Source organism: Daphnia pulicaria, chromosome 12 (genome assembly GCF_021234035.1).
Source record: "Daphnia pulicaria isolate SC F1-1A chromosome 12, SC_F0-13Bv2, whole genome shotgun sequence".
NCBI classification, from domain to species: Eukaryota; Metazoa; Arthropoda; class Branchiopoda; order Diplostraca; family Daphniidae; genus Daphnia; species Daphnia pulicaria.
This window is the reverse complement of record NC_060924.1, coordinates 320074-345039: the sequence shown is the minus strand read 5'-3', so window position 1 is coordinate 345039 and position 24966 is coordinate 320074. Positions and strand designations below refer to the sequence as shown.

Below are 24966 nucleotides of genomic sequence, written 5' to 3'. Positions count from 1 at the left end.
AGACATTTTTGGATTAATGTTTCGCAATTTCGATTTCGCAATTTCGATTTCGCAATTTCGATTTCGCAACCTGTACAATCCCGAGTCTACATGAGTCTTGGCCCATCGTCTACATTGAAATCGAATTAATAAAAATAAGATAATCCAATTCCATGAAATTTCTTTTTGAATAATGTTGGAAATATTTAAATGAATTAGAATTCTATTAAAATAACCAGATTAGACTTCTATAAAAAATAAAATGCCTAACAAAAAGTGACTTTCCAATCGTTGCCGCGTCAACAATCGGTTCCGAAGTTATATAAGGGGGTGACTGTTTGTCATATCGTCTTTGAATGTCTGATCCACCAAGCAACATTCAAATCGAATTAATAAAAATAAGATAATCGAATTAAATAAAATTTCTCTTTGAATAACACTGGAAATATATAAATGAATTAGAATTCAACGAAAATAACAAAATTAGGCAAGATTGAACTGATTTTCATTAAAGTTAAGATTTTTCGAATAATTTCTGACCGATTTCGCAACCTTGATTTCGCAACCTCTACAATCCCGAGTCTACATAAAGACACACCTGATACCAACACACCTGATATAGACACACCTGAGTCTTGGCCAATCGTCTACATTGAAATCGAATTAATAAAATTAAGATAATCGAATTCCATGAAATTTCTTTTTGAACATTGTTGGAAAAATATAAATGAACTCGAATTCAATTAAAATAAAAAGATTAGGCTTCTGGAAATCATAAAATACCTAATAAAAAGTGACTTTCCAATCGTTGCCGCGCCAATAATCCGATCCGAAGGTATAAAGGGGGGCTACCGTTTGTCTGCAGTCATATCGTCTTTAAATGTCTGACTCACCAAGCCTTTTAAAGATGGAATCACAGTGGATTTACTACGTTCTCGCTGTGCTTTTTGCCATTTCTAAGCTCGGCCTACCACAGGCCTTGTTATTAATTGGCGGCCTTTACTGGGGAAAAATGTTGGTCGATTATATTTTTACCCCTCGCCAATTGCAACCTGAACCGGACAACTCTGTACAAGTCGACACAAAAGTCGAAAAACCCAAAGAGATCCAACTTGAAAAAGAACAGCAACTTGAGACCGGTCGAAACAACCCGGAGCTCAAGAATAACCAAACGCAGGAAGCTATTCTCACCATCGATAGCAAATTATTTGACGACAATCCAGAGCCACCAGTTTCTGAACCCGTAACCATTCCAACTGATATACCAGTAGACTGTAATACCGACTGTAATACCGACTGTAATACCGAAGTAATAATACCTCCATCTAACGAACCACTCGAAATGTTGGACGAGAAAGAGCCGGAGAGTCTGTCAATTTTGCCTGAGATCATTGACGACAGCACCGGAAATGTGACTAGCGAAGATCCGGTGGGGGAAACTCAACTGGATGAAATCGCCAAAGAAATGATTATACCTGATGAGGAAAGTGAACGAGTTGAGGAACAGCCACCAGCAGAGGCTCAGTCTAATAAGATCACTGATGATAAACAATCAAAGGATGAGATGAGGAGAGTCAGTCGAGAGTCTCGGCCTCCAACCGAACGAGACATCATTGACGAGGTCTCGGAATTGAGCAAGATGATGGTACCGGACGAAGAGACGATTATACCTGAGGAAAGTGAACATGTTGAGGAACAGCCAGCAGCAGACGAGGCTCAATCCAAGGGCACTGCTGATGGCAACCAATTAACAGATGAGGATTCAGTCAATCGTCAATCTCCTTTGATAACGGAAGAAAAAATCGATGACGAGCCTACCGGATTGAGTAAATTGATGACACCAGACGAGCAAATGGAGGAGAAGCAGGAGGAGGAGAAGGAGGTGAAAGAAGAGGAGGAAAAAGAGGAGGAGAAAGAGAACGAGGGGGACGAGGGGGGTGAGGGGGGTGAGGGAGGCGAGGGGGAAGAGGAGGAGGAGGAAGATGAGGACTTGCTAACGGGAAATGAAAATCCGATTGAAGTCGTCAACACGCCAAAACGTGTCGAAATCAAAGTGGTGAGAGGGGTCAACTTTCCGAAAGCAAAAGATTCCGACCAATATTACTTGTCCGTGCTGGTCGAGGAATGGCACCGCAAAATCTGTTACCAGACAAAGAAATTCAAATCCAAAACGATCCGCGGCAGCCAGCCGGAATGGAACAAAAACTTTACCATCCAGACTCAACATCCGGAATCGTGTCTAATGACTCTCAAAGTAAAAAAGTCGTCGATATTCGGTTTGAAGACGTCTACGGTCGGCTTCGTAAAAATGGCTATGTCCGATTTTATGCACGACAAAAACAGTCAAGTCAGTGCGCTGAAGATGCAACTGAACCACGAGTCCAACAATCAAGTGGGCGAAGCATGTCTCGAGCTGGATATGAAGGTCGGTGATTTGCCAGAAGTCGTTCCCAGTCCGGCCGAGGTAAAAAAACAAGAGCGCAAACTGAAGGCTCCCAAGATCATGAAGAACCAAGAGATCCTGATACCAGATGGATCAAAACCCGTGAGCGGTTCGACCGTTTCCCAAATTGAAACGGACGAGATAAAGCCGGAGAATATTGCCAAAACCGGAAATGTACCTAACGAAGAATCTGATGATGTGGAAACTAAATCAAAGAAGAAACTGGTAGCACCAGAGCCAATTTCTGACCCCGTAGACATTATTCCGGCTGAAGTATCTCCGTTAAAAGAACAACTTGAAACGGAAGAGAAAAAGTCGGTACAAGTCGAGACAAAAGTCGAAAAACCCAAAGAGATCCCAGCAATAGAACAGCAACTTGAGACCGACCAAAACAACCCGAAGCTCAAGAATAATAAAACGCAGGAAGCTATTCTCACCATTAATGGCAGCTTATCCGGCGATAATCCAGAGCCACCAGTTTCTGAACCCGTAGCCATTCCGGCTGAAGTAATAATACCTCCATCTAACGAACCACTTGAAATGTTGGACGAGAAAGTGCCGGAGAGTCTGTCGATTTTGCCTGAACCAATCGTCGACAGCACCGGAAATGTGACTAAAGAAGTTCCGGTGCTGGGTGAAACTCAACTGATTGAAATCGCCAAAGAAACGATTATACCTGATGAGGAAAGTGAACGAGTTGAGGAACAGCCACCAGCAGAGGCTCAATCCAAGAGCACTGCTGATGGCAACCAATTAACAGATGAGGATTCAGTCAATCGTCAATCTCCTTTGCTAACGGAAGAAGAAATTGATGACGAGCCCACCGGATTGAGTAAATTGATAACACCAGACGAGCAAATGGAAGAGAAGCAGGAGGAGAAAAAAGAGGAGGAAAAAGAGGAAGAGGAAAAAGAGGAAGAGGACAAAGAGAACGAGGGGGACGAGGGGGACGAGGAGGAGGAGGAAGACGAGGACTTGCTAACCGGAAATGAAAATCCGATTGAAGTCGTCAACACGCCAAAACTCATTGAAATCAAAGTGGTAGGAGGGGGCAACTTTCCGGAAGCGAAAGATTCCGACAAATATTACGTGTCCATGCGGATCGAAGAATGGTGCGACGAAAAGTGCGACCAAAAAAAGAAATGCAAATCCAAAACAATCCGCGCAAGCCAGCCGGAATGGAACCAAGACTTTAGCATCTACACTCAAAATCCGGAATCGTGTGAAATTACCATCAAAGTCAAAAAGTCGTCGATATTCGGATTGAACAAGTCCACGGTCGGCTTCGTTAAACTTTACGTGTCCAGTTTGGACGACGGTCTCACTGAGCTGAAACTGAACGACGAGTCCAACAATCCAGTGGGCGAAGCATTTCTCAAGGTGAATACGAAGATCAGTGACCTGCCGAAAGTCGTTGCCAGTCCGGCCGAGCTCAAAAGACAAGAGCGCAAACTAAAGACTCGCAAGATGAGACACGGCAGAAAACCGAACGCGGCCATGAAGAGCCCAGAGATCCCAGAGAAACCGAATGGACCAAAACCCGTGAGCCGTTCGCGGAAGATGAAAGAGTATCTCGTTAGAAACAAATTCCTTATCCGAGTTGATCGTTAAACGAGTCGGCAGTACAAATGTACGAGGTCATAATTCTGATGGTATAAAGTTGCAGGTTTTGTCTTAGTTGGGTAAGAGGAGAGAGCAGGAGAAGTTTAAGGAGAGAAGGGTTAATAAAGGTTGAGATCGAAAGTGGATACGACGGGTGGGACGATACTAGGAGAGAAAATTAGAGTTTCATTCATAGGAAATGCGTTGTCAGTTTTTAGTTTTTCAAGAAGATGGTGGACCGGAGAGATGACGAACAGCAGGGAGGTAGAAACCGGAAGTAGGCAGGACAGGTGGATGATAAGTGGAGAGGAGGACCGGATGAAGAGACATAATTGACTCGAGTATTCTTTATTATTCTTGTACTTTTATATCTTCCCCTTAATTCTTTACCTTCATCTTTTCTTTTTTCTTTACATCTTTTTCTTCTTCTTTCATAATTGGGTATTAGGATATTGCAAGCATCATCCGGCAAAACTTTAATTCGACACCGATTTGATGTTATCTTCGACAAGAGGCAACTGCATTTCAACTGGTGCGAAAATACGTAGACACAGTGTAGCAAAAAGTACTTTGACAATTAGTTTTTAAGATTAGGTTAAGTTAGTTAAGGTAAATTTAAGTTAGGTTAGGTCAAAGTATTTATGCGCTACATTTGTTGTCGAAATATTTTCGTACCATTGTCGGAATGTAGTTGCTTTGCTTGTTGAAGGTGCGTCGAATGGATGTCGAATTAAAGTTTTGTTGGGTGATGAACGTGTCAGTATCACAACCCGATTTCTTTTCTATTTTTCACCTTCTTTCTTTTTTCAATGATGACCCCAAGATTGAACCGAAGATTGACCCGAGGAAAATCACCAGAAATAAGTGGAAACCGTCGATGGAGTTCTGTCGCTGGCTTGTGAGTGGCGACTTCCTATATACTTCTGTATTTATGTACGAGTTGAGATGCACGTAAAGGTATAAAGCACCCAAGTGTTACATAACTCCTCTGCAGCCCTCAAAAGCTGTGCGAGCTGAATTGTAAGGGTGTTGCACGCAAGTGTTTTAACCTTACGTCATCGCCTCTACAGTCCAGAGTTTATAGGTCGTCTTCACCTGCTTGCTATAGCGTATCGACTAACTTGACGGAGGGATTTAGTTATCCTTAATCGCCAGTTTTAGCGGTGCGTTGTATGGGTTGTGGCTGAGCCAGTTTAGAATTTCGGCGATTTGCGGATCAATCAAGATTTTTCATTTGTACTTTTATGTAATATCTTTCTGAATTATATACAGTATAGACCATATAGGGCTCTTTGGGATCTCTTTTATTTAGCCGATTTATCTGGCAACGCAGCATGGCTCTAGACTTATTTAGAACAATAATGTAATGTCAAAAATTTTTGCTTCTGCATCCCAACAGCAAGGCTCTAAACTAATTAGACAAAAGTGTTTCTTCTGTGTTGAAAAAAATGTTTCATGTTTTGAAATATTATGTCTTTATCGAATTATGTTAGTGGGCTTTCAGTAGAAGCCAAAGAAAAATACCTAAATTTTTGACATTACATTATTGTTCTAAATAAGTCTAGAGCCATGCTGCGTTGCCAGATAAATCGGCTAAATAAAAGAGATCCCAAAGAGCCCTATACCAAAACAAAAACATGCATCGCCCCAAAAATCAGAAAGATAATCAAACCCGACCTAAATTTTCAGACATTGCTTCATATAAAAACGTATAAAAACAAAATTGTTTTTCATTGTAGAATAAAAACGAGTATGAAGGCGACAACTCCATTCTCATGCCTACGAAACTGAAAGTAGGCCTAACGATAACGAACCAAGAGATGGACAAATATCCTCCTAAACACCCACGACTTTTTAACCGGAAACGAGCATCCGATTGTAGACGACGACAAGACGCCTAAGAATCAAAGTGCTGAGAGGAGTTAACTTCCCCGAAGACAAGGAAACTGAACCGAGTTATTACGTTTCCATCGGTTTCCATATGCGGGTCGAGGAAATGCGCGGCAAAATCTGCGACCAGAAAAATAAATTCAAATCCAAAACAATGCGCGCAAGCCAGCCGGAATGGAACCAAGACTTTACCATCGACACTCAAAATCCGGAATCGTGTCTAATGACTCTCAAAGTAAAAAAGTCGCAAAGTCGTCGGAATTGGGTTTGAAGACGATTTGAAGATCATCAGTCGGAAGCACTTGCATGTCATTTGGTTGCGACTGTACGACGAATATCGCAATCCAGTGGGCAAGGCTTTGCTTGGGATGGAGTTAAAGATCGACGGCCTGCCGGAAGACATTCCAAATCCGGCCGAAGTCGAAAGACAACAGCACATAATGAAGGCGAAAAAAAAAATCCAGCGGTGGAGAATCTGATACCGGATGTACCAAAACCCACCATTAACCTGAAGCGGAAGCTGGATGAGTTTTTTTTACCGAATGAATTTCCACCCGAAGAATCATTAAACGCGTCGGCAGTACAAATCAACGGGGCCATTGTTATTCGATTAACCTCTTATTATAAACTATCGGTAGGATACTGGCAGGTTTTGTCTAGTTGGCTATCGGGTGGGAGGAGAGTATGGGTAGATGGGAAATGAAGGGTGGAAGGAGGTTTGATAGCACTGGAGCAAGGAGAAGAGAAGGGGGAAAGGGTAGGGGAAGTTGAGATCGAGATTGGATGCCAAGGAACTGATAGAAGAATCCAAAAAGGAAGTTTCCAGTTTGAATTCTTTCAAGATGATGTGGATCAGAGACTTTTGATAATTACTTTTTTAGCAGCCATCTATGAACCGTTTTTGAAATAAGGTTTCGCAACCTCGATTTCGCATCCAGGCATCCTCTGCAATCATGCACCCGAGTCTTGTGCCCATCATCTACATTCAAACCGACTTAATAAAATAAGACAATCGAATTCCATGAAATTTCTTTTTGAATAATGTTGGAAATATTTAAATGAATTAGAATTCAATTCAAATAACAAAATTTGGCAAGATTGAATTAATTTTAATGAAAGTTAAGATTTTTCAAATAATTTGATTTCTGGCCGATTTCTGATTAAAAGCTTCTTTTTCGAGAAGCCATCTATGAACCGTTTTTTAAACTAAGATTTCGCAACCTCAATTTCGCAACCTCTGCTTGCACCCGAGTCTTGGCCCATGAAATTCATTCAAATCGAATTAATAAAATAAGATAATCAAATTTCATGAATTTTCTTCTTGAACAATGTTGGAAATATTTAAATGAATTAGAATTCAATGAAAATAAGCAGATTTGGCTTTTCAAAATTACGAAAAAACTACAAAAAGTGACTTTGCAATCGTTGCCGCGACAATAATCTGATCCAAAGGTATATAGGGGGGCGACGGTCTGCCTGAATTTATATCGTTTGAATCTCTGATTCCTCAAGCCTAGACATGTATACCCAAATGTTTTACATTGTTCTCGCGCTGCTCTTTGCGATTAGTCAGCTCGGCATACCAAAAGTGCTTTTTTTAATCGGCTGCCTTCGCTGGGGTGAATTTTGGACAGAGATTATCGCCTGCTACAGTCTACTCCGTAGCTTGAACCCTGAATTGCTCAAAAATCAACCGCAGGAAGCTATTCTTACCATTGATAGTTTACCTGACGATGATCTGACGGCGAAAGATAATAAACTGGTTGCACCATCAGAGCCAGTTTTTGAACTGAAAGACATTATTCCGACTGAAGTATCTCCGTTGAAAGAACAACTTGAACTGGAGGAGAAAAAGTCGGTACAAGTCGTCACAAAAGTCGAAAAACCCAAAGAGATGCCGGCAATAAAACAGCAACTTGAGACGGGCCAAAACAACCCGGAGCTCAAGAATAACCAAACGCAGGAAGCTATTCTCACCATCGATAGCAAATTATTTGACGACAATCCAGAGCCACCAGTTTCTGAACCCGTAATAGACATTCCGACTGATATACCAGTAGACTGTAATACCGACTGTAATACTGACTGTAATACTGACTGTAATACCGAAGTAATAATACCTCCGTCTAACGAACCACTTGAAATGTTGGACGATAAATTGCCGGAGAGTCTGTCGATTTTGCCTGAGATCATTGACGACAGCACCGAAAATGTGACTAACGAAGATCCGGTGGGGGAAACTCAACTGGATGAAATCGCGGAAGAAACGATTATACCTGATGAGGAAAGTGAACGAGTTGAGGAAGACCCACTAGCAGATGCTCAGTCTAATAAGATCACTGATGATAAACAATCATTGGATGAAATGAGGAGAGTCAGTCGAGAGTCTCGGCCGCCAACCGAACGAGACATCGTTGACGAGGTCTCAGCATTGAGCAAGATGATGGTACCGGACGAAGAGATGATTATACCTGAGGAAAGTGAACGAGTTGAGGAACAGCCAGCAGCAGACGAGGCTCAATCCAAGAGCACTGCTGATGGCAACCAATTAACAGATGAGGATTCAGTCAATCGTCAATCTCCTTTGCTAACGGAAGAAGAAATCGATGACGAGCCCACCGGATTGAGTAAATTGATGACACCAGACGAGCAAATGGAGAAGAATCAGGAGGAGGAGAAGGAAGTGAAAGAAGAGGAGGAGAAAAAAGAGGAGGGGAAAGAGAACGAGGGGGGCGAAGGGGGTGAAGGGGACGAGGAGGAGGAGGAAGACGAGGACTTGCTAACGGCAAATGAAAATCCGATTGAAGTCGTCAACACGCCAAAACTTGTCGAAATGAAAGTGGTAGGAGGCGCCAACTTTCCGGAAGCGAAAGATTCCGACAAATTTTACGTGTCCATGCGGATCGAGGAAAGGCGCGACGAAAAGTGCGACCAAAAAAAGAAATGCAAATCCAAAACAATCCGCGCAAGCCAGCCGGAATGGAACCAAGACTTTAGCATCTACACTCAAAATCCGGAATCGTGTGAAATTACCATCAAAGTCAAAAAGTCGTCGATATTCGGATTGAACAAGTCCACGGTCGGCTTCGTTAAACTTTACGTGTCCAGTTTGGACGACGGTCTCAATGAGCTGAAACTGACCGACGAATTTTACAATCCAGTGGGTGAAGCATGTCTCAAGGTGAATACGAAGATCAGTGACCTGCCGGAAGTCGTTGCCAGTCCGGCCGAGGTCAAAAGACAAGAGCTCAAACTAAAGACTCGCAAGATCAGACACGGCAGAAAACCGAACGCGGCCATGAAGAGCCCAGAGATCCCAGAGAAACCGAATGGACCAAAACCCGTGAGCGGTTGGCGGAAGTGGAAAGAGTTTTTCGTTAAATATGAATTCCTAGAACCAGATGATCGTTACACGAGTCGGCAGTACAAATCTACGAGGTCATAGTTCTGATGGTAAACTTGCAGGTTTTGTCTTAGTTGGGTAAGAGGAGAGAGCAGCAGGAGAAGTTTAAGGAGAGAAGGGTTAATAGAGGTTGAGATCGAGAGTGGATGCGTTGCCAGTTTCGAGTTTTTCAAGAAGATGGTGGATCGGAGAGATGACGAACAGCAGAGAGGTGGAAACCGGAAGTAGACAGGACAGGTGGATGATAATTGGAGAGGAGGACCGGACGAAGAGACAATTGACCCGAGTATTCTTTATATTTCTTGTACTTTTATATCTTTCCCTTAATTCTTTACCTTCATCTTTTATTTCTTCTTCTTTCATAATTGGGTCGGATATTGCAAGTTTCATCCGACAAAACTTTAATTCGACACCGATTTGATGTTACCTTCGACAAGAGGCAACTGCATTTCGACTGGTGCGAGAATACGTAGACACAGTGTAGCAAAAAGTACTTTCGACAATTAGTTTTTAAGATTAGGTTAAGTTAGTTAAGGTAAATTTAAGTTAGGTTAGGTCAAAGTACTTATGCGCTACATCTGTTGTCGAAATATTTTCGTCCCATTGCCGGAATGTATTTGCTTTGCTTGTTGAAGGTGCGTCGAATGGATGTCGAATTAAAAGTTTTGTTGGGTGAACGTGTCAATATTCCGACCCGATTTCTTTTCTATTTTTCACCTTCTTTCTCTTTTCAATGATGACGCGAAGATTGAACCGAAGATTGACCCGAGGAAAACCGGGAAAGGAAGAACGTCGAACCCGAGGAAAACCGTCGATGGAGTTCTGTCGCTGGCTTGTGCGTGGCGACTTGCTATATACTTCTGTATTGTACGAGTTGAGATGCACGTAAAGGTAAAGCACCCAAGTGTTACATCATTATGACTTCTCTGCAGCCCTCAAAAGCTGTGCGAGATGAGTTGTAAGGGTGTTGCAAGTGTTTTAACCTTACGTCATCGCCTCTACAGTCCAGAGTTTATAGGTCGTCTTCACCTGCTTGCTATTAGCGTATCGACTAACTTGACGTGTATTAGCTGAGCCAGTTTAGAATTCGGAATTCCGCAATTTGCGTATCAATCAACATTTCTCATTTGTACTTTAACCTTTTACGTAGCCTAATACCTTTCTGAACTATATATAGACCATATACCAAAACTCCTATATACATGCATTGGCCACCAAAAAATCTGATCTGTTGGTAAAGAAAGATAATCAAAATCGTCCAAAAATCATAGACATAAAGACACTGCTTCACTTCCAAAATTATTTGTTTCATTGGATAAGAAAAACGATTATGAGGGCGACAACTCAGTTCTCATGCAAGAGAATTCGGAAGTAACGACCAAGAGTTGGACAATGTCCTCCAGAACACCCAAGACTTGTTAACCGTAAACGAGCATCCGATTGTAGACGGCAAGACGCCTAAGCATGTAATAATCAAAGTGCTGAAGAAAGTCAAATCTGTATAACGGTGCGCGGCGGCCAGCCGGAATGGAATTAAACAAGGAACCAGGGAACTGAAAGGATCCAAAAAGGAAGTTGCCAGCAGTTTGAATTTTTTCAAGATGATGTAGATCGGAGACTTTTGATAATTACTTTTTTTTTAAGCAGTCATCTATGAACCGTTTTTGAAATAAGGTTTCGCAACCATTGCAATCTTGCACCCGGCGAGTTGTGCCCATCTACATTCAAATCGAATTAATAAAATAAGTTAATTGAATTCCAGGAATTTTCTTCTTGAACAATGTTGGAAATATTTAAATGAATTAGAATTCAATGAAAATAAGCAGATTTGACTTTTCAAAATTACGAAAAAACTAACAAAAAGTGACTTTGCAATCGTTGCCGCGTCAATAATCTGATCCGAAGGTATATAGGGGGGCGACGGTCTGCCTGAATTTATATCATTTGAATCTCTGATTCCTCAAGCCTAGACATGTATACCCAAATGTTTTACATTGTTCTCGCGCTGCTCTTTGCGATTAGTCAGCTCGGCATACCAAAAGTGCTTTTTTTAATCGGCTGCCTTCGCTGGGGTGAATTTTGGACAGAGATTATCACCAGATACCTACCCCGTAGCTTGAACCCAGAATTGCTCAAAAATCAACCGCAGGAAGCTATTCTTACCATTGATAGTTTACCTGATGATGATCAAACGGCGAAAGATAAGAAACTGGTTGCACCAGAGCCAGTTTTAGAACTGAAAGACATTATTCCGACTGAAGTATCTCCGTTGAAAGAACAACTTGAACTGGACGAGAAAAAGTCGGTAAAAGTCGACACAAAAGTCGAAAAACCTAAAGAGATCCCGGCAATAGAACAGCAACTTGAGACGGGCCAAAACAGCCCAAAGCTCAAAAATAACCAAACGCAGGAAGCTATTCCCACCATTAATGGTAGCTTATCCGGCGACAATCCAGAGCCAGTTTCTGACCCCGTAGACATGCCGGCTGAAGTAATAATACCTCCATCTAACGCACCACTTGAAATGTTGAACGATAAATTGCCGGAGAGTCTGTCGATTTTGCCTGAGACCATTGTCGACAGCACCGGAAATGTGACTAACGAAGATCCGGTGCTGGGGGAAACTCAACTGGATGAAATCGCCATAGAAACGATTATACCTGAGGAAATTGAACGAGCAGAGGAAGACCCACTAGCAGAGGCTCAGTCTAATAAGATCACTGATGATAAACAATCAAAGGATGATGAGATGAGGAGAGTCAATCGAGAGTCTCGGCCGCCAACCGAACGAGACATCATTGACGAGGTCTCAGCATTGAGCAAGTTGATGGTACCGGACGAAGAGACGATTATACCTAAGGAATGTAAACAAGTTGAGGAACAGCCAATAGCAGAGGCTCAAATCAAGAGCACTGCTGATGACAACCAATTAACAGATGAGGATTCAGTCAATCGTCAATCTCCTTTGCTAACGGAAGAAGAAATCGATGACGAGGCTACAGGATCGAGTAAATTGATGACACCAGACGAGCAGATGGAAGAGAAGCAGGAGGAGGAGAAGACGGAGGAGGAGAAAGAGGAGGAGGAAATAGAGGAGACGAAGGAGAAAGAAGGCGACAATATCGTTATTCTCGTGCCAGAGAATTCGGAAGTGACCAACGAGGAGATGGACAACATCCTCCAAAACACCGAAGATTTGCTAACCGAAAACGGAAACCCGGTTGATATCGACAACACACCCAAACATGTCGAGATCAGAGTACTAAGTGGCGTCAACTTTCCGGAAGCAAAAGATACCGACAAATATTACGTTTCTGTGCGGGTCGAGCAATGGCGCGGCATAATCTGCGATCAGGACAAGAAAATCATAACCAAAACGATCCGCGGCAGCCAGCCGGAATGGAATAAAGACATTACCATCGACACTCAAAATCCGGAAGGATGTTTCCTGACCATCAAAGTAAAAAAGTCTTCAAAATTCGGATTGAACAAGTCCACGGTCGGCTTCGTTAAACGTTACGTGTCCAGTTTGGACGACGATGTCACTGAGACTATGCAACTGTACGACGAGGATCACAATCCAGTGGGTGAAGCATGTCTCAAGGTGAAGGCGAATATCAGTGACCTGCCGGAAGTCATTTTCAGTCCGGCCGAGGACAAAAGGAAACTGCGCAAAACCAAGGCCAAAATGATATTTTCCAAGAGACACCGCGAAATGTACGAGGCCATAAGGATTAGCCAAACCCTGGATGACGAATAAACCAAAACCCGTCAGAGAGAGAAGGGTTGATGGAAGTTGAGGATCGAGAGTGGATGGGAAGGAACGGATAGAAAAAGAAAATAGTTTCATTCATAGGAAGTGATGCGTTGCCAGTGTCAAGTTTTTCAAGAAGATGATGGACCGGAGAAATAACGAACAGCAGAAAGAGTGGAAACCGGAAGTAGACAGGGCAGGTGGATGATATAAAGTAGAGAGGAGGACCGGACGAAGAGACAACTGAACCGAGTATTCTTTATATTTCTTGTACTTTTATATCTTCCCCTTAATTCTTTACCTTCATCTTTTATTTCTTCTTCTGTCATAATTGGGTCGGATATTGCAAGTTTCATCCGACAAAACTTTAATTCGACATCGATTTGATTTTACCTTCGACAAGAGGCAACTGCATTTCGACTGGTGCGAGAATACGTAGACACAGTGTAGCAAAAAGTACTTTGACAATTAGTTTTTAAGATTAGGCTAAGTTAGTTAAGGTAAATTTAAGTTGGTTAGGTCAAAGTACTTATGCGCTGCATCTGTTGTCGAAATATTTGATCGTACCATTGTGGAAATGTAGTTGCTTTGCTTGTTGAAGGTGCGTCGTATGGATGTCGAATTAAAGTTTTGTTGGGTGAACGTGTCAGTATCACGACCCGATTTCTTTTCTATTTTTCTTTTATTCCTTCGAGTATTCCTTCAAAAAAATTATTAACGGTACTTGATACTTGAATAGCAATTTGCTATGTTAAAAATTCGAAATAAACATCTAAAAAGCAAACAAAAGACTTTTGGTTTTTCTTGTTACGGACATACTAAGTCGAGTTAAGATATCTCAACTCTTTAATCAACGTTAGAACAAAGGTAGCTTAAAAGTTAAAAGAGTAGAATGAATCGGAATGAATCCGAATAAAGGATTACCCAGATCCTCGATGACGAATAAAACAAAACCCTTTAGCCCTGACCACGGTTCGGAGACCAGTCAACTTTCCGGAAGTGAAGAAATTCGACAAGTATTTAATTTCCATGCGGGTTGAGGAATGGCGCAGCGAAATCTGCGACACTCGGAATAGGAATTGTGTCTCATGACCCTCAAAGTAAAAAAGTCGTCAAAATTGGAAATGAAAATGACCGTGTCCGATTTGATGCACATCATAAGTCGGAATAAGCACTCGAACATTGGTTGCCATTAAACGACGAGTCTCGCAATCCAGTGGGCAAGGCTTTGCTTGAGATGGAGATCAAACTCGACGGCCTGCCGGAAGACATTCCCAATCCGGCCGTGGTAAAAAGGCAACGGCACATACTGAAGGCGAAAAAAAATCCAATGGTGGAGAATCTGATACCGAATGTACCAAAACCCACCATTTACCTGAAGCGGAACCTGGATGAGTTTTTTCACCGAATGAATTTCCAACCGGCGGAGAATCTTACGCGTCGGCAGTAAAAGTCTTCTGAGCCATTGTTCGTTAAACTCGGAGGTTTTGTCTAGTTGGCTAACGGATGGGAGGAGAGTGGATAGATGTGGTACAGAAGTGGTAAATGGGTAGAGAAGATTTTCCAATAATTTCAAGTTCAAGCCGAATTTTCATCCTTTTTTTATCGAGCCATCTATGAACCATTTTCAAAATAATGTTTCGTAACCTCAATTACGCAACCTCGATTTCGAAACTTTGACTTTTCTGCAAACTTGCATGGGTCCGAGTCTTGGCCCATCTACATTCAAATCGACTAAAAAAATATAAGATAATCAAATAAAAGAAAATTATTTTTGAACATTGTTGGAAATATAAATTAGAATTCAATTATAATAACAAGATTCGGATTGATGAAAGTTATGATTTTTCGAATAATTTCACGCCGACTTTTGAATTTTGATTAATTACTTCGATTGGAGGAGCCACCTATGAACAATTTTCTGAAATAATGTTTCGCAACTTTTCAGCAAATGTTTCGTAATCGAGTCTTGGGCCATCATCTACATTCAAATCGAATTAATAAAAATAAGATAATCGAATTCAATGAAATTTATTTTTGAATAATGTTGGAAATATTTAAATGAATTAGAATTCAATGAAAATAAGCAGATTTGGCTTTTCAAAATTACGAAAAAATTAACAAAAAGTGACTTTGCAATCGTTGCCGCGCCAATAATCCGATCCGAAGGTATATAGGGGGGCGACCGTTGTGACTGCTGTATTGATATCGTCTTTGAATCTCTGATTCACCAAGCCTTCAAAGATGAAAATGCAACTCGATTTAGTTGTGCTTTTAGAGATTTATCAGCTCGTCGTCCTAATTGTATTCTTAGACTTTGTGGTCGGCCTTTACTGGGGTCAATTCATCGACATGCTGACCTGTACCTTTTCCACTCGCCAATTACAACCTGAACCGGAGAAATCGGTCGTTGGCGAGAAAGTCGGCACGAAAGTCAAAGAACCCAAAGAAATCCCGGCGGAAGAACTTGAGACGTTCCAAAATAACCCGACCGAGCTCATGGATCAACCGCGGGAAGCTATTCAAACCATCGATAGTTTACCCGACGTAGATCCGGCAACGGATACATCAAATCAGACGTTATTTGAACCTGAAAAATGTCATTGTGATCTACAACAAAAACAGCACAATGCAAACACAACAAAGTCCGTTGGAGATCCAAAGGTACTGCCCCGAATTCCCGATAAATCTGATTTGTTGACGATGAAAGATAATCAACCCCGACATAAAGCAGAAGACTTAGCCATGACATATCAATCGTATGAAACAGATCCAAATAAACTCTATCCGTGGTCACTTATAAAAGAAGTTAGTTCGACCTTTGAATCACAAACCAAACCAGGGATTGACCTACGTTTACGTTTACTGGAACCGTTCAATCCAGAGAAACCTGATTTGGTGGCAGGAGATAATCAATTCCGTCATATACCTGAAGATCCACAGGTACACCCCCAAATTCCCGAAAAATTAGGACCCAAAGACATTCCGGCTGAAGTAATTCCTCAGTCCAACGAACAACTTGAAACAAACGAAAAAAAGCCGGAACCGGAGAGTCTAACCGATAATTTGCAGGAGACTATTTACGACAGCACCATAAATGTGAATAGCGAAGATCCGGAGCCTGGAGAAACTGAACTGCATGAAGAGGAGGAGGACGAAGAGGATGAGAGCGACATCAACTCGCCAAAACACATTGAAATCAAAGTGGTGAGAGGGGTCAACTTCCCAGAAGCGAAAGATTCCGACAAATATTACGTGTCCGTGCGGATCGAGGAATGGCGCGGCGAAATCTGCTACCAAGACAAGAAATTCAAATCCAAAACGATCCGCGGCAGCCAGCCAGAATGGAACCAAGACTTTACCATCCAGACTCAACATCCCGAATCGTGTCTAATGACTCTCAAAATAAAAAAGTCGTCGAAATTGGGTTCCAAGACGTCCACGGTCGGCTTCTTTAAAATGGCCGTGTCCGATTTGATGCAGAACGAAAACAGTCAAGTCAGTGCGCTGACGATACAACTCAACGACGAATACTACAATCCAGTGGGCGAAGCATGTCTCGAGCTGGAGATGAAGGTCGGTGATTTGCCGGAAGTCGTTCCCAGTCCGGCCGAGGTAAAAAGGCAAGAGCGCAAACTGAAGGCTCACAAAATCTTGTACCAGAGACACAAGGCCAAACTGAACGCGGCCATGGGGAGCCAAGAGATCCTGTTATCGGATGTACCGAAACCCGTGAGCAATTCGCGGAAGCTGAAAGAGTTTCTCATCAAATACCAATTCCTTCACCCAGATGAGGGGGTGAAGGATCGTGAAGTTGTTCCCAGTCCGGCCGAGCTCAAAAGGCAAGAGCGCAAACTGAAGGCTCACAATATCTTGTACCAGAGACACAACGACATAGTGAACGCGGCCATAGGGAGCCGAGAGAGACCCTCATACCGGGATGTACCAAAACCCGTTGGACTGAAGCGGAAGCTGACTGATTAAGTATACCGTCAAATTCCAGCATGAAGGGGGAAAGGAGGAGCCACAACAATCATAAGATTTTGGATTTTTTTTTTAACGGAAAATTCTTTTGGTTACTTCAGTATCAATTTGCTATGTTAAAATTTCGAAATAAACTTATTATAAAAAGCAAACAAATGACTAGGGTAGTTGGTTTTTCTTGTTAGGGACATAACATCTCCGCTGTTGATCAACGTTTTTACAAGGAAAAAAGTAGCTTACATCTTAAAATGAGTAGAATAAATCGAGAATTGTCAGGTTAAAATACAGATGTCAATAGATAATTTGTTAAGCAATCAAATATGTCAAGCCGACTGTTTATAGCCCAGCACGGTAAGGGTTATTTCAAGTCACATTGTTTTGAGCAGTGATAATCGTGCGAGAGATAATAAATTAATAAGATAAGATAACAAGTTGACTTATGTGGTAAAGATATAGTATAATAGAAGTGTGATCTGGTAAAGAAGTGGTAAATGGGTAGAGAAGATTTTCCAATAATTTCAAGTTCAAGCCGAATTTTCATTACTTTTTTATCGAGCCTTTTATGAACCCATTTTCGAAATAATGTTTCGCAATCTCAATTACGCAACCTTGATTTCGAAACTTCGACTTTTCTACAATCTTGCACGGGTCCGAGTCTTGGCCCATCATCTACATTCAAATCGACTTGAAAACTATAAGATAATCAAATAAAAGACAATTTCTTTTTCAATATTGTTGGAAATATAAATTAGAATTCAATTATAATAACAAGATTTGGCTTGATGAAAGTTTAGATTAATTATTAGAATAATTTCAGGCCGACTTTTGATTTATTACTTCTATTTCGAGCAGCCATCTATGAACCATTTTTGAAATAATATTTCGCAACTTTGCAATCTTACCCGAGTCTTGGCCTATTATCTTCATTCAAATTGATTGAACACAAATCAAATAATCGAATTCAATGAAATTTCTTTTTGAATAATGTTGGAAATATATAAATGAATTAGAATTCAATGAAAATAACCAAATTAGGCTTTTCAAAAATACGAAATGCCTAACAAAAAGTGACTTTCCAATAGCTGCCACGTCAACAATCTGATCCGAAGGTATAAAGTAGGGTGACTCATCTGTCTTCTGTATTGATATCGTCTTTGAATCTCTGATTCACCAAGCCTTCAAAGATGGAAATGCAACTCTTGTATTTAGTTGTGGCAGTGCTTTTTGCGATTCATCAGATCGCCCTCCTAATTGCATTCATAGTTATGGCTGGCTATTACCCTCGCCAATTACAACCTGTACCGGAGAAATCGGTCGTTGGCGCGAAAGTCGGAACAAAAGTTGATCAAGACCTCGACAAAATGACCCTGGATAAAGAACAAGTTGACGCGTATCAGAATGACAACCCAGAATTGCTCAAAGATCATCAACCGCGGGAAGCTATTCTTACCATTGGTAGTTTACCTGACGCTTATCCGGTGGCGATGGATCAGGAACTGGAATCACCAGAGCCAGTTTCTGAACCCAAAGACATTCCGACTAAAGTAACTCGTCGTCGTCGTCGTCGTCGTAATCGTAAACGTCGTCGTCCAAGTCCGTCTAACGAACAACTTGAAACGGACGAGAAACGACCGGCGTGTCTGAGTCCTGAGATGTCTGTTCTCCTAATTGTATTCTTAGACTTTGTGGTCGGCCTTTACTGGGGTCAATTCATCGACATACTGACCTGTACCTTTTCCACTCGCCAATTACAACCTGAACCGGAGAAATCGGTCGTTGGCGAGAAAGTCGGCACGAAAGTCGAAGAACCCAAAGAAATCCCGGCGGAAGAACTTGAGACGTGCCAAAATAACCCGACCGAGCTCAAGGATCAACCGCGGGAAACTATTCAAACCATCGATAGTTTACCCGACGTAAATCAACATATAGACAATCAACCCCGACATAAAGCAGAAGACTTAGCCATGGGATATCAATGGTATGATACAACTCCAAATAAATTCTATCCGTGGTCGTTTATTAAAGAAGTTAGTTCGACCTTTGGATCACAAACCAAACCAAGGATTAACCTACGTTTACTGGAACCGTTCAAGCCAGAAAAACCTGATTTGGTGGCAGGAGATAATCAATTCCGTCATAAGCCTGGAGATCCACAGGTACTGCCCAAAATTCCCGAAAAATTAGGACCCAAAGACATTCCGGCTGAAGTCATACCTCCGTCCAACGAACAACTTGAAACGAACGAGAAAAAGCCGGAACCGGAGAGTCTGACCAAGAATTTGCAGAAGACCATTGTCAACAGCACCGGCAATGTGACTAACGAAGATCCGGTGGGGGAAACTCAACTGCTTGAAATCGCCGAAGAAACAATTAATCCTGAGAAAATTGAACGAGCAGAGCAACAGCCACAAGAGGCTCAATCACAGAGCACCGATAAAGACCAATCAACGAATGGGACAAGAGGCATCAGTCGTCAGCAGTCTCGGCTGCAAACCAAACGACAAATCGCTGAGGAGACCAGCAGCACCGGATTGAGCAAATTGATGGACGAGTATAAGGGCGACAATTCCGTTCTCATGGCAAAAAATTCGGAAATGACAAACACAAGGACAAACAGGAAGATAGACAATGTCCTCCTTAACACCAAAGACTTGCTCACTGGAAACGAGCATTCGATTGAAATCGACAAGACGCCAAAGCATGTCGAAATGAGAATTCTGAGAGGCGCCAACTTTCCGGAAGCAAAAGATACCGACAAATATTACGTTTCTGTGCGTGTCGAGCAATGGCGCGGCATAATCTGTGATCAGGACAAGAAAATCATAACCAAAACGATCCGCGGCAGCCAGCCGGAATGGAACAAAGACATTACCATCAAGACTCAAAATCCGGAAGGATGTTTCCTGACTATCAAAGTAAAAAAGTCGTCGAAATTTGGATTGAACAAGTCCACGGTCGGCTTTGTTAAACTTTACGTGTCCAGTTTGGACGACGATGTCACTGAGACTATGCAACTCTACGACGAGGACCACAATCCAGTGGGTGAAGCATGTCTCAAGGTGAAGGCGAATATCAGTGACCTGCCGGAAGTCATTTTCAGTCCGGCCGAGGACAAAAGGAAACTGCGCAAAACCAAGGCCAAAATGATATTTTCCAAGAGACACCGCGAAATGTACGGGACCATAAGGATTAGCCAAATCCTGGATGACGAATAAACCAATACCCGTCAGAGAGAGAAGGGTTGATGGAAGTTGAGATCGAGAGTGAATGGGAAGGAACGGATAGAAAAAAAAAATAGTTTCATTCATAGGAAGTGATGCGTTGCCAGTTTCGAGTTTTTCAAGAAGATGGTGGACCGGAGAGATGACGAACAGCAGAAAGAGTGGAAACCGGAAGTAGACAGGACAGGTGGATGATAAGTGGAGAGGAGGACCGGACGAAGAGACAATTGACCCGAGTATTCTTTATATTTCTTGTACTTTTATAATCTTCCCCTTAATTCTTTACCTTCATTTTTTATTTCTTCTTTACATCTTTTTCTTCTTCTGTCATAATTGGGTCGGATATTGCAAGTTTCATCCGACAAAACTTTAATTCGACACCGATTTGATGTCTTTCGACACTAGGCAACTTAATTTCGACTGGTGCGAGAGGTGCGAAAATACGTCGACACAGGGTAGCAAAAAGTACATCGGCAATTAGTTTTTAAGGCTAAATAAGGTTAGTTAAGGTAAATTTAAGATAGGTTAGGTCAAAGTACTTATGCGCTACATTTGTTGTCGAAATATTTTCGTACCATTGTCGGAATGTAGTTGCTTTGCTTGTTGAAGGTGCGTCGAATGGATGACGAATTAAACTTTTGTTGGGTGAACGTGTCAATATTCCGACCCGATTTCTTTTCTATTTTTTTTTTATTCCTTCGTGTATTCCTTCAAAAAAATTATTCACCGATTAGCAATTTGCTACATGTTTAAAATTCGAAATAAACATCTAAAAAGCAAACAAATGACTTTTGGTTTTTCTTGCTAGGGATATACTAATCTCAACTGTTTAAACAACGTTAGAAAAAATGTAGCTTAAAATGAGTAGATTCAATCGAGAATTGTCAGGTTAAAAATACAGATGTCAATAGATAATTTGTTAAGCAATCAAATATGTCAAGCAAACTGTTTATAGCCCAGCACGGTGAGGGTTATTTCAAGTCACACGGTTTTGAGCAGTGATAAATAATGTTTAGTCGTGCGAGAGATAATAAGATAAGACAACAAGTTGACTTATCAGTCGTCACCCGTGTAGAGAAGTAAACGCGTACAATTTTCAGTGAGTCAGTCGGTGTCGACCCAAATTTTCAGTGGCAGCGTCCCGTTTCTGGATATTTCTTTTCGAGCATCAACAACTGCCATCAAGATGATGTCGACCATCGACGAGACGGACGAGCCCTCACTGACATTCTCCGAACTCAATCAGGAGGAGAATTTGTTTTACGAGTCGAGATTTCTAGAAGATTTCCAACCCGTTTCGTTACTCGGCCGGGGCGCTTTCGGCCGGGTCTTTGAGGCCCGTAAACTCATCGATCAGAAACACTACGCCGTCAAGCGAATCAAACTACCGTCAAATAAGGAGGCCAGAGCCAAAGTCATGCGAGAAGTCACCGTAATATGATTCAACGTCTAATAACAAACAAGTTGAACGAATGTACACTTTAATTATTTGTCAAATTAGGTCCTGGCGGAATTGAATCACCGCAACATTGTCCGTTACTTTCACGCCTGGCGGGAATTCCCTCCATCCGGATGGCAGGAAGTGCAGGACGCCACTCAACTGGCCAAACTGTCGTCATCCCATCAGCAATCGAACGGCCATTACACTGAAAGCGAATTCAGTCAGACGACAACAACAACTAAAATGTCCAACACACAGAAATCTCCGACTCCTTCGTTCGCTTCCATCTTCGGCGACTTACGGCCGAACAGGAACAGCAGCAGCAATTCCTCGTCGCTGGCCATCGAGCTGGCCACACCCAACAGCACACTGTCCAGGAACTACGACAAGTACCTGTACATCCAGATGGAACTGTGCCGCAAAGAAAGTCTGGCCCAGTGGCTGGAAACTCGACAACCCGCACAAGACATTGACCAAATGTACCGCCAAATTCTCCAGGCCGTCGCCCACCTCCACTTCAAAGTATTCACAGCCTCCAATTATAGTCTCATTAATTTGATTAGAGTATAAATTCGAGTTGATTTTGGGCAGGGATTGATCCACCGCGATCTGAAACCGTCAAACATTTTCTTCGCCATGGACGGGACGATCAAAGTCGGCGATTTGGGACTAGTCAAGGACATGGTGGCCGAAGGAAACGGCTGGAACAGCCAAGGATTGCAGTCGGTGAATTTGGTCCCAGCAGCACCTCAACAGCAGCAATCGCCTTGCAAGAACCACACGGATCAAATCGGCACTCGGCTCTACATGAGTCCCGAGCAAGTGGCGTCCAAACCCTACAACCACAAGGTCGACGTCTACGCTCTGGCCGTCATCCTGTTTGAATTGCTCGTTAAATTTAACACGGGCAGCGAAAGAGCTCACGTCATCCCCGAATTGAAATTGCTCCGCTTCCCGCCAACTTTCAAAAAAGACCACGGCGCCCAAGTGGTAATTCAATAACACCTTTTCGTCCATAAAATTTGGTAAAAATCGATTCAATACAGGAGCAATTGCTGACGGAAATGCTCGCAGTTAATCCAGACAGACGGCCGGAAGTCAAAGACATCCTCGAGCATTCCTGGATCAGCCCCAAGGCGGAGTCGACAATCGACAAAGATTCGACCAAAGCCAAAATTAAATCACCAAACAAAAAGGTTGAAAAACATGCCACAAATTCAATTTGATTTGAAGTGTTAAATGATTGATCCATCAGGAATCGTCCAGTAGTTCACTGGCAAAGAGAAAGTATTACAAATTGCTGGTGATTGGCGACCAGAACACGGGCAAAACGTCCATCATTCATCGCTACGTTCACGGAAGCTTCCGGGACAAGTACGAGGTGACAGTCGGTGCGGGAATCAATTTCAAGGAAATCGCCTGGAACAACACGGACCACCTGACATTGGAATTCTTCGATATCGGAGGTTATACAACGTGAACTAATAATAAATATCGGCCGTTTTAGTGATTCTACTAATTGATTGAACAGGAGAAGAGAGGAGCCGATTCATGACGAGCGCCTTTTACAGAAAGGCCGTCGGGGCTTTTGTCGTGACGGACGTGACTCAACCCAACGGATTCCAGGCGGCCACATTGTGGAAGAAAGACCTGGACATGAAGCTGCGGATGCACGACGACACTCTCCTGCCCTGCGTCCTTTTAATCAACAAGGTATACTATACTTTTATACATAATTGAATGATTGATTGGTTTAACCGTGATTGGTTTTGTGTGTCAAGTGTGACGGAGCGACGGCGGATCAGAAACATTCCAGCAACGAATTGGATCCGGCTCAAGTGGATCGCTTCTGTCGCCACCAGAAATTCAGCGGCTGGTTCGACACTTCGGCCAAAAACGACATCAACATCGACGAGGCCGTTCAATTCCTCGTCGGCAAAGTAATATGGCGCAATCTTAATTATATTCGCTTCTAATTTTAATTCAATTTTATTGGGGGGATATAGGTGCTGGCCGGCGAGACGAGCCAGGAAGAAGGAAAAGACGATCAGGATCCGCCCACAAAGTTACTGGACGACAACATTTCCCTGGCCAGCGAAAAGAATAACCACAAGAAACAGAAAAGTTGGTGTTGAAATGTACTCAATTTGGTAGCGCTGCTGATGTATAGAATGTATTTTGTCAAGATAATAATTGGACGCGCCAATAACTCAATTTTTCGAAATAAAAAAGGAGAAACTGCAAACGCGTAATAAAACGACAACAATGTATATAGTGCGTGCGACATCGAGAATAATAATAGTTGATATATAGGGCTGTAATAATAATAATAATATTCGTCGTATTACATCTACTACCCAAAAGCGACCAGTCGCCTTTTTTAAAAAGGGACGAGGTTGCTGTAAAGGTATGGTCCAACGATTGATTAATATGATCAAAATATGTGTGTCATAATTATATTTTTATGTGGGGTGGGAATAATATTTAAGTAAGCAAATATAGCCGTGGCCTCGCGCCATCAAATTCCTGTAACGGAAAAATGGACGATCGCAAAATAATTTACACGAGAGAGAAAATCAGAAATTTAAATTAACGGAACAGAGATAAGGTAATATAATATAACGTATAACGTATATGTAATAGTTGTGATAATGTTTTGACGACTGTTTTTCGCTGTGTACAGTCACAAAAAAGAGAAAAAAGTTGCGGCTGGTAAAAAAAAATGTTTGAACCTGCGGGCCCAATCATTTGTTTGTTTGTGTTTCAAAAGATTTTTGTTGTTGTTGTTTTAAACGCAGTGATATTTGACTTGCAAATATTTGAGAACGCCCGGGCAGGTGTCGCCAAAGACTTCGTTGGAGGCGGGCAAAAGGCAGGTGGACTGGCCGTTGCAGAGCATGCCCACTAGGTCCGTGTGCGATTCGTCGTAGCAATTGTTGACGCGATCGGCTCCCGACCGGTAGCCGCGGAAGCAAACGTTGTGGCCAATCCGACCGAAATTGGCGAATTTGATGTCCAGGCTCTTGCCGTGCGGGCAGGCCAGCGTCCTCGAGCTGAACTCGCAAATGAATTCAGTTTCAGCGTCTACGCACACATAGAAATTCACAATTTTAAATTTGAGGCCGCAATAGAAAAAAGGCGAACAAATTAATAATTTACCGGCGCCGATGGCGACTAAGACAACGAGACAGCAGACGAAGCTCAAAAATTTCATGGCGAAAGGTGAAAAAGAAAATCTAAACGAGAAAA

At 42.2% G+C, this 24966-nt stretch overlaps 2 protein-coding genes across 5 annotated transcripts in view; one reads left to right on the top strand and one right to left on the bottom strand.

The window, feature by feature from the left end:
* The first annotated feature begins 21369 nt into the window (after positions 1-21369).
* On the top strand, positions 21370-23969 carry LOC124316197 (eukaryotic translation initiation factor 2-alpha kinase-like). The gene is made up of 8 exons (XM_046781997.1): positions 21370-21708; positions 21778-22239; positions 22309-22707; positions 22764-22913; positions 22973-23183; positions 23249-23430; positions 23499-23657; positions 23724-23969. Exons 1-8 carry the CDS (start codon positions 21463-21465, stop codon positions 23850-23852), a joined length of 1938 nt encoding a protein of 645 aa, XP_046637953.1. The 5' UTR covers positions 21370-21462; the 3' UTR covers positions 23853-23969.
* Positions 23875-24966, bottom strand: part of LOC124316316 (lactosylceramide 4-alpha-galactosyltransferase-like) — a 36471-nt gene continuing 35379 nt past the window's right edge. For all 4 annotated transcript variants that reach the window (XR_006911828.1, XR_006911827.1, XR_006911829.1 and 1 more), the window contains 2 exons: positions 24877-24953; positions 23875-24801 (listed from right to left, as the gene is read on the bottom strand). The gene's annotated coding sequence lies outside the window, so the exon portion shown is untranslated. The remainder of the gene's footprint in view (positions 24802-24876; positions 24954-24966) is intronic.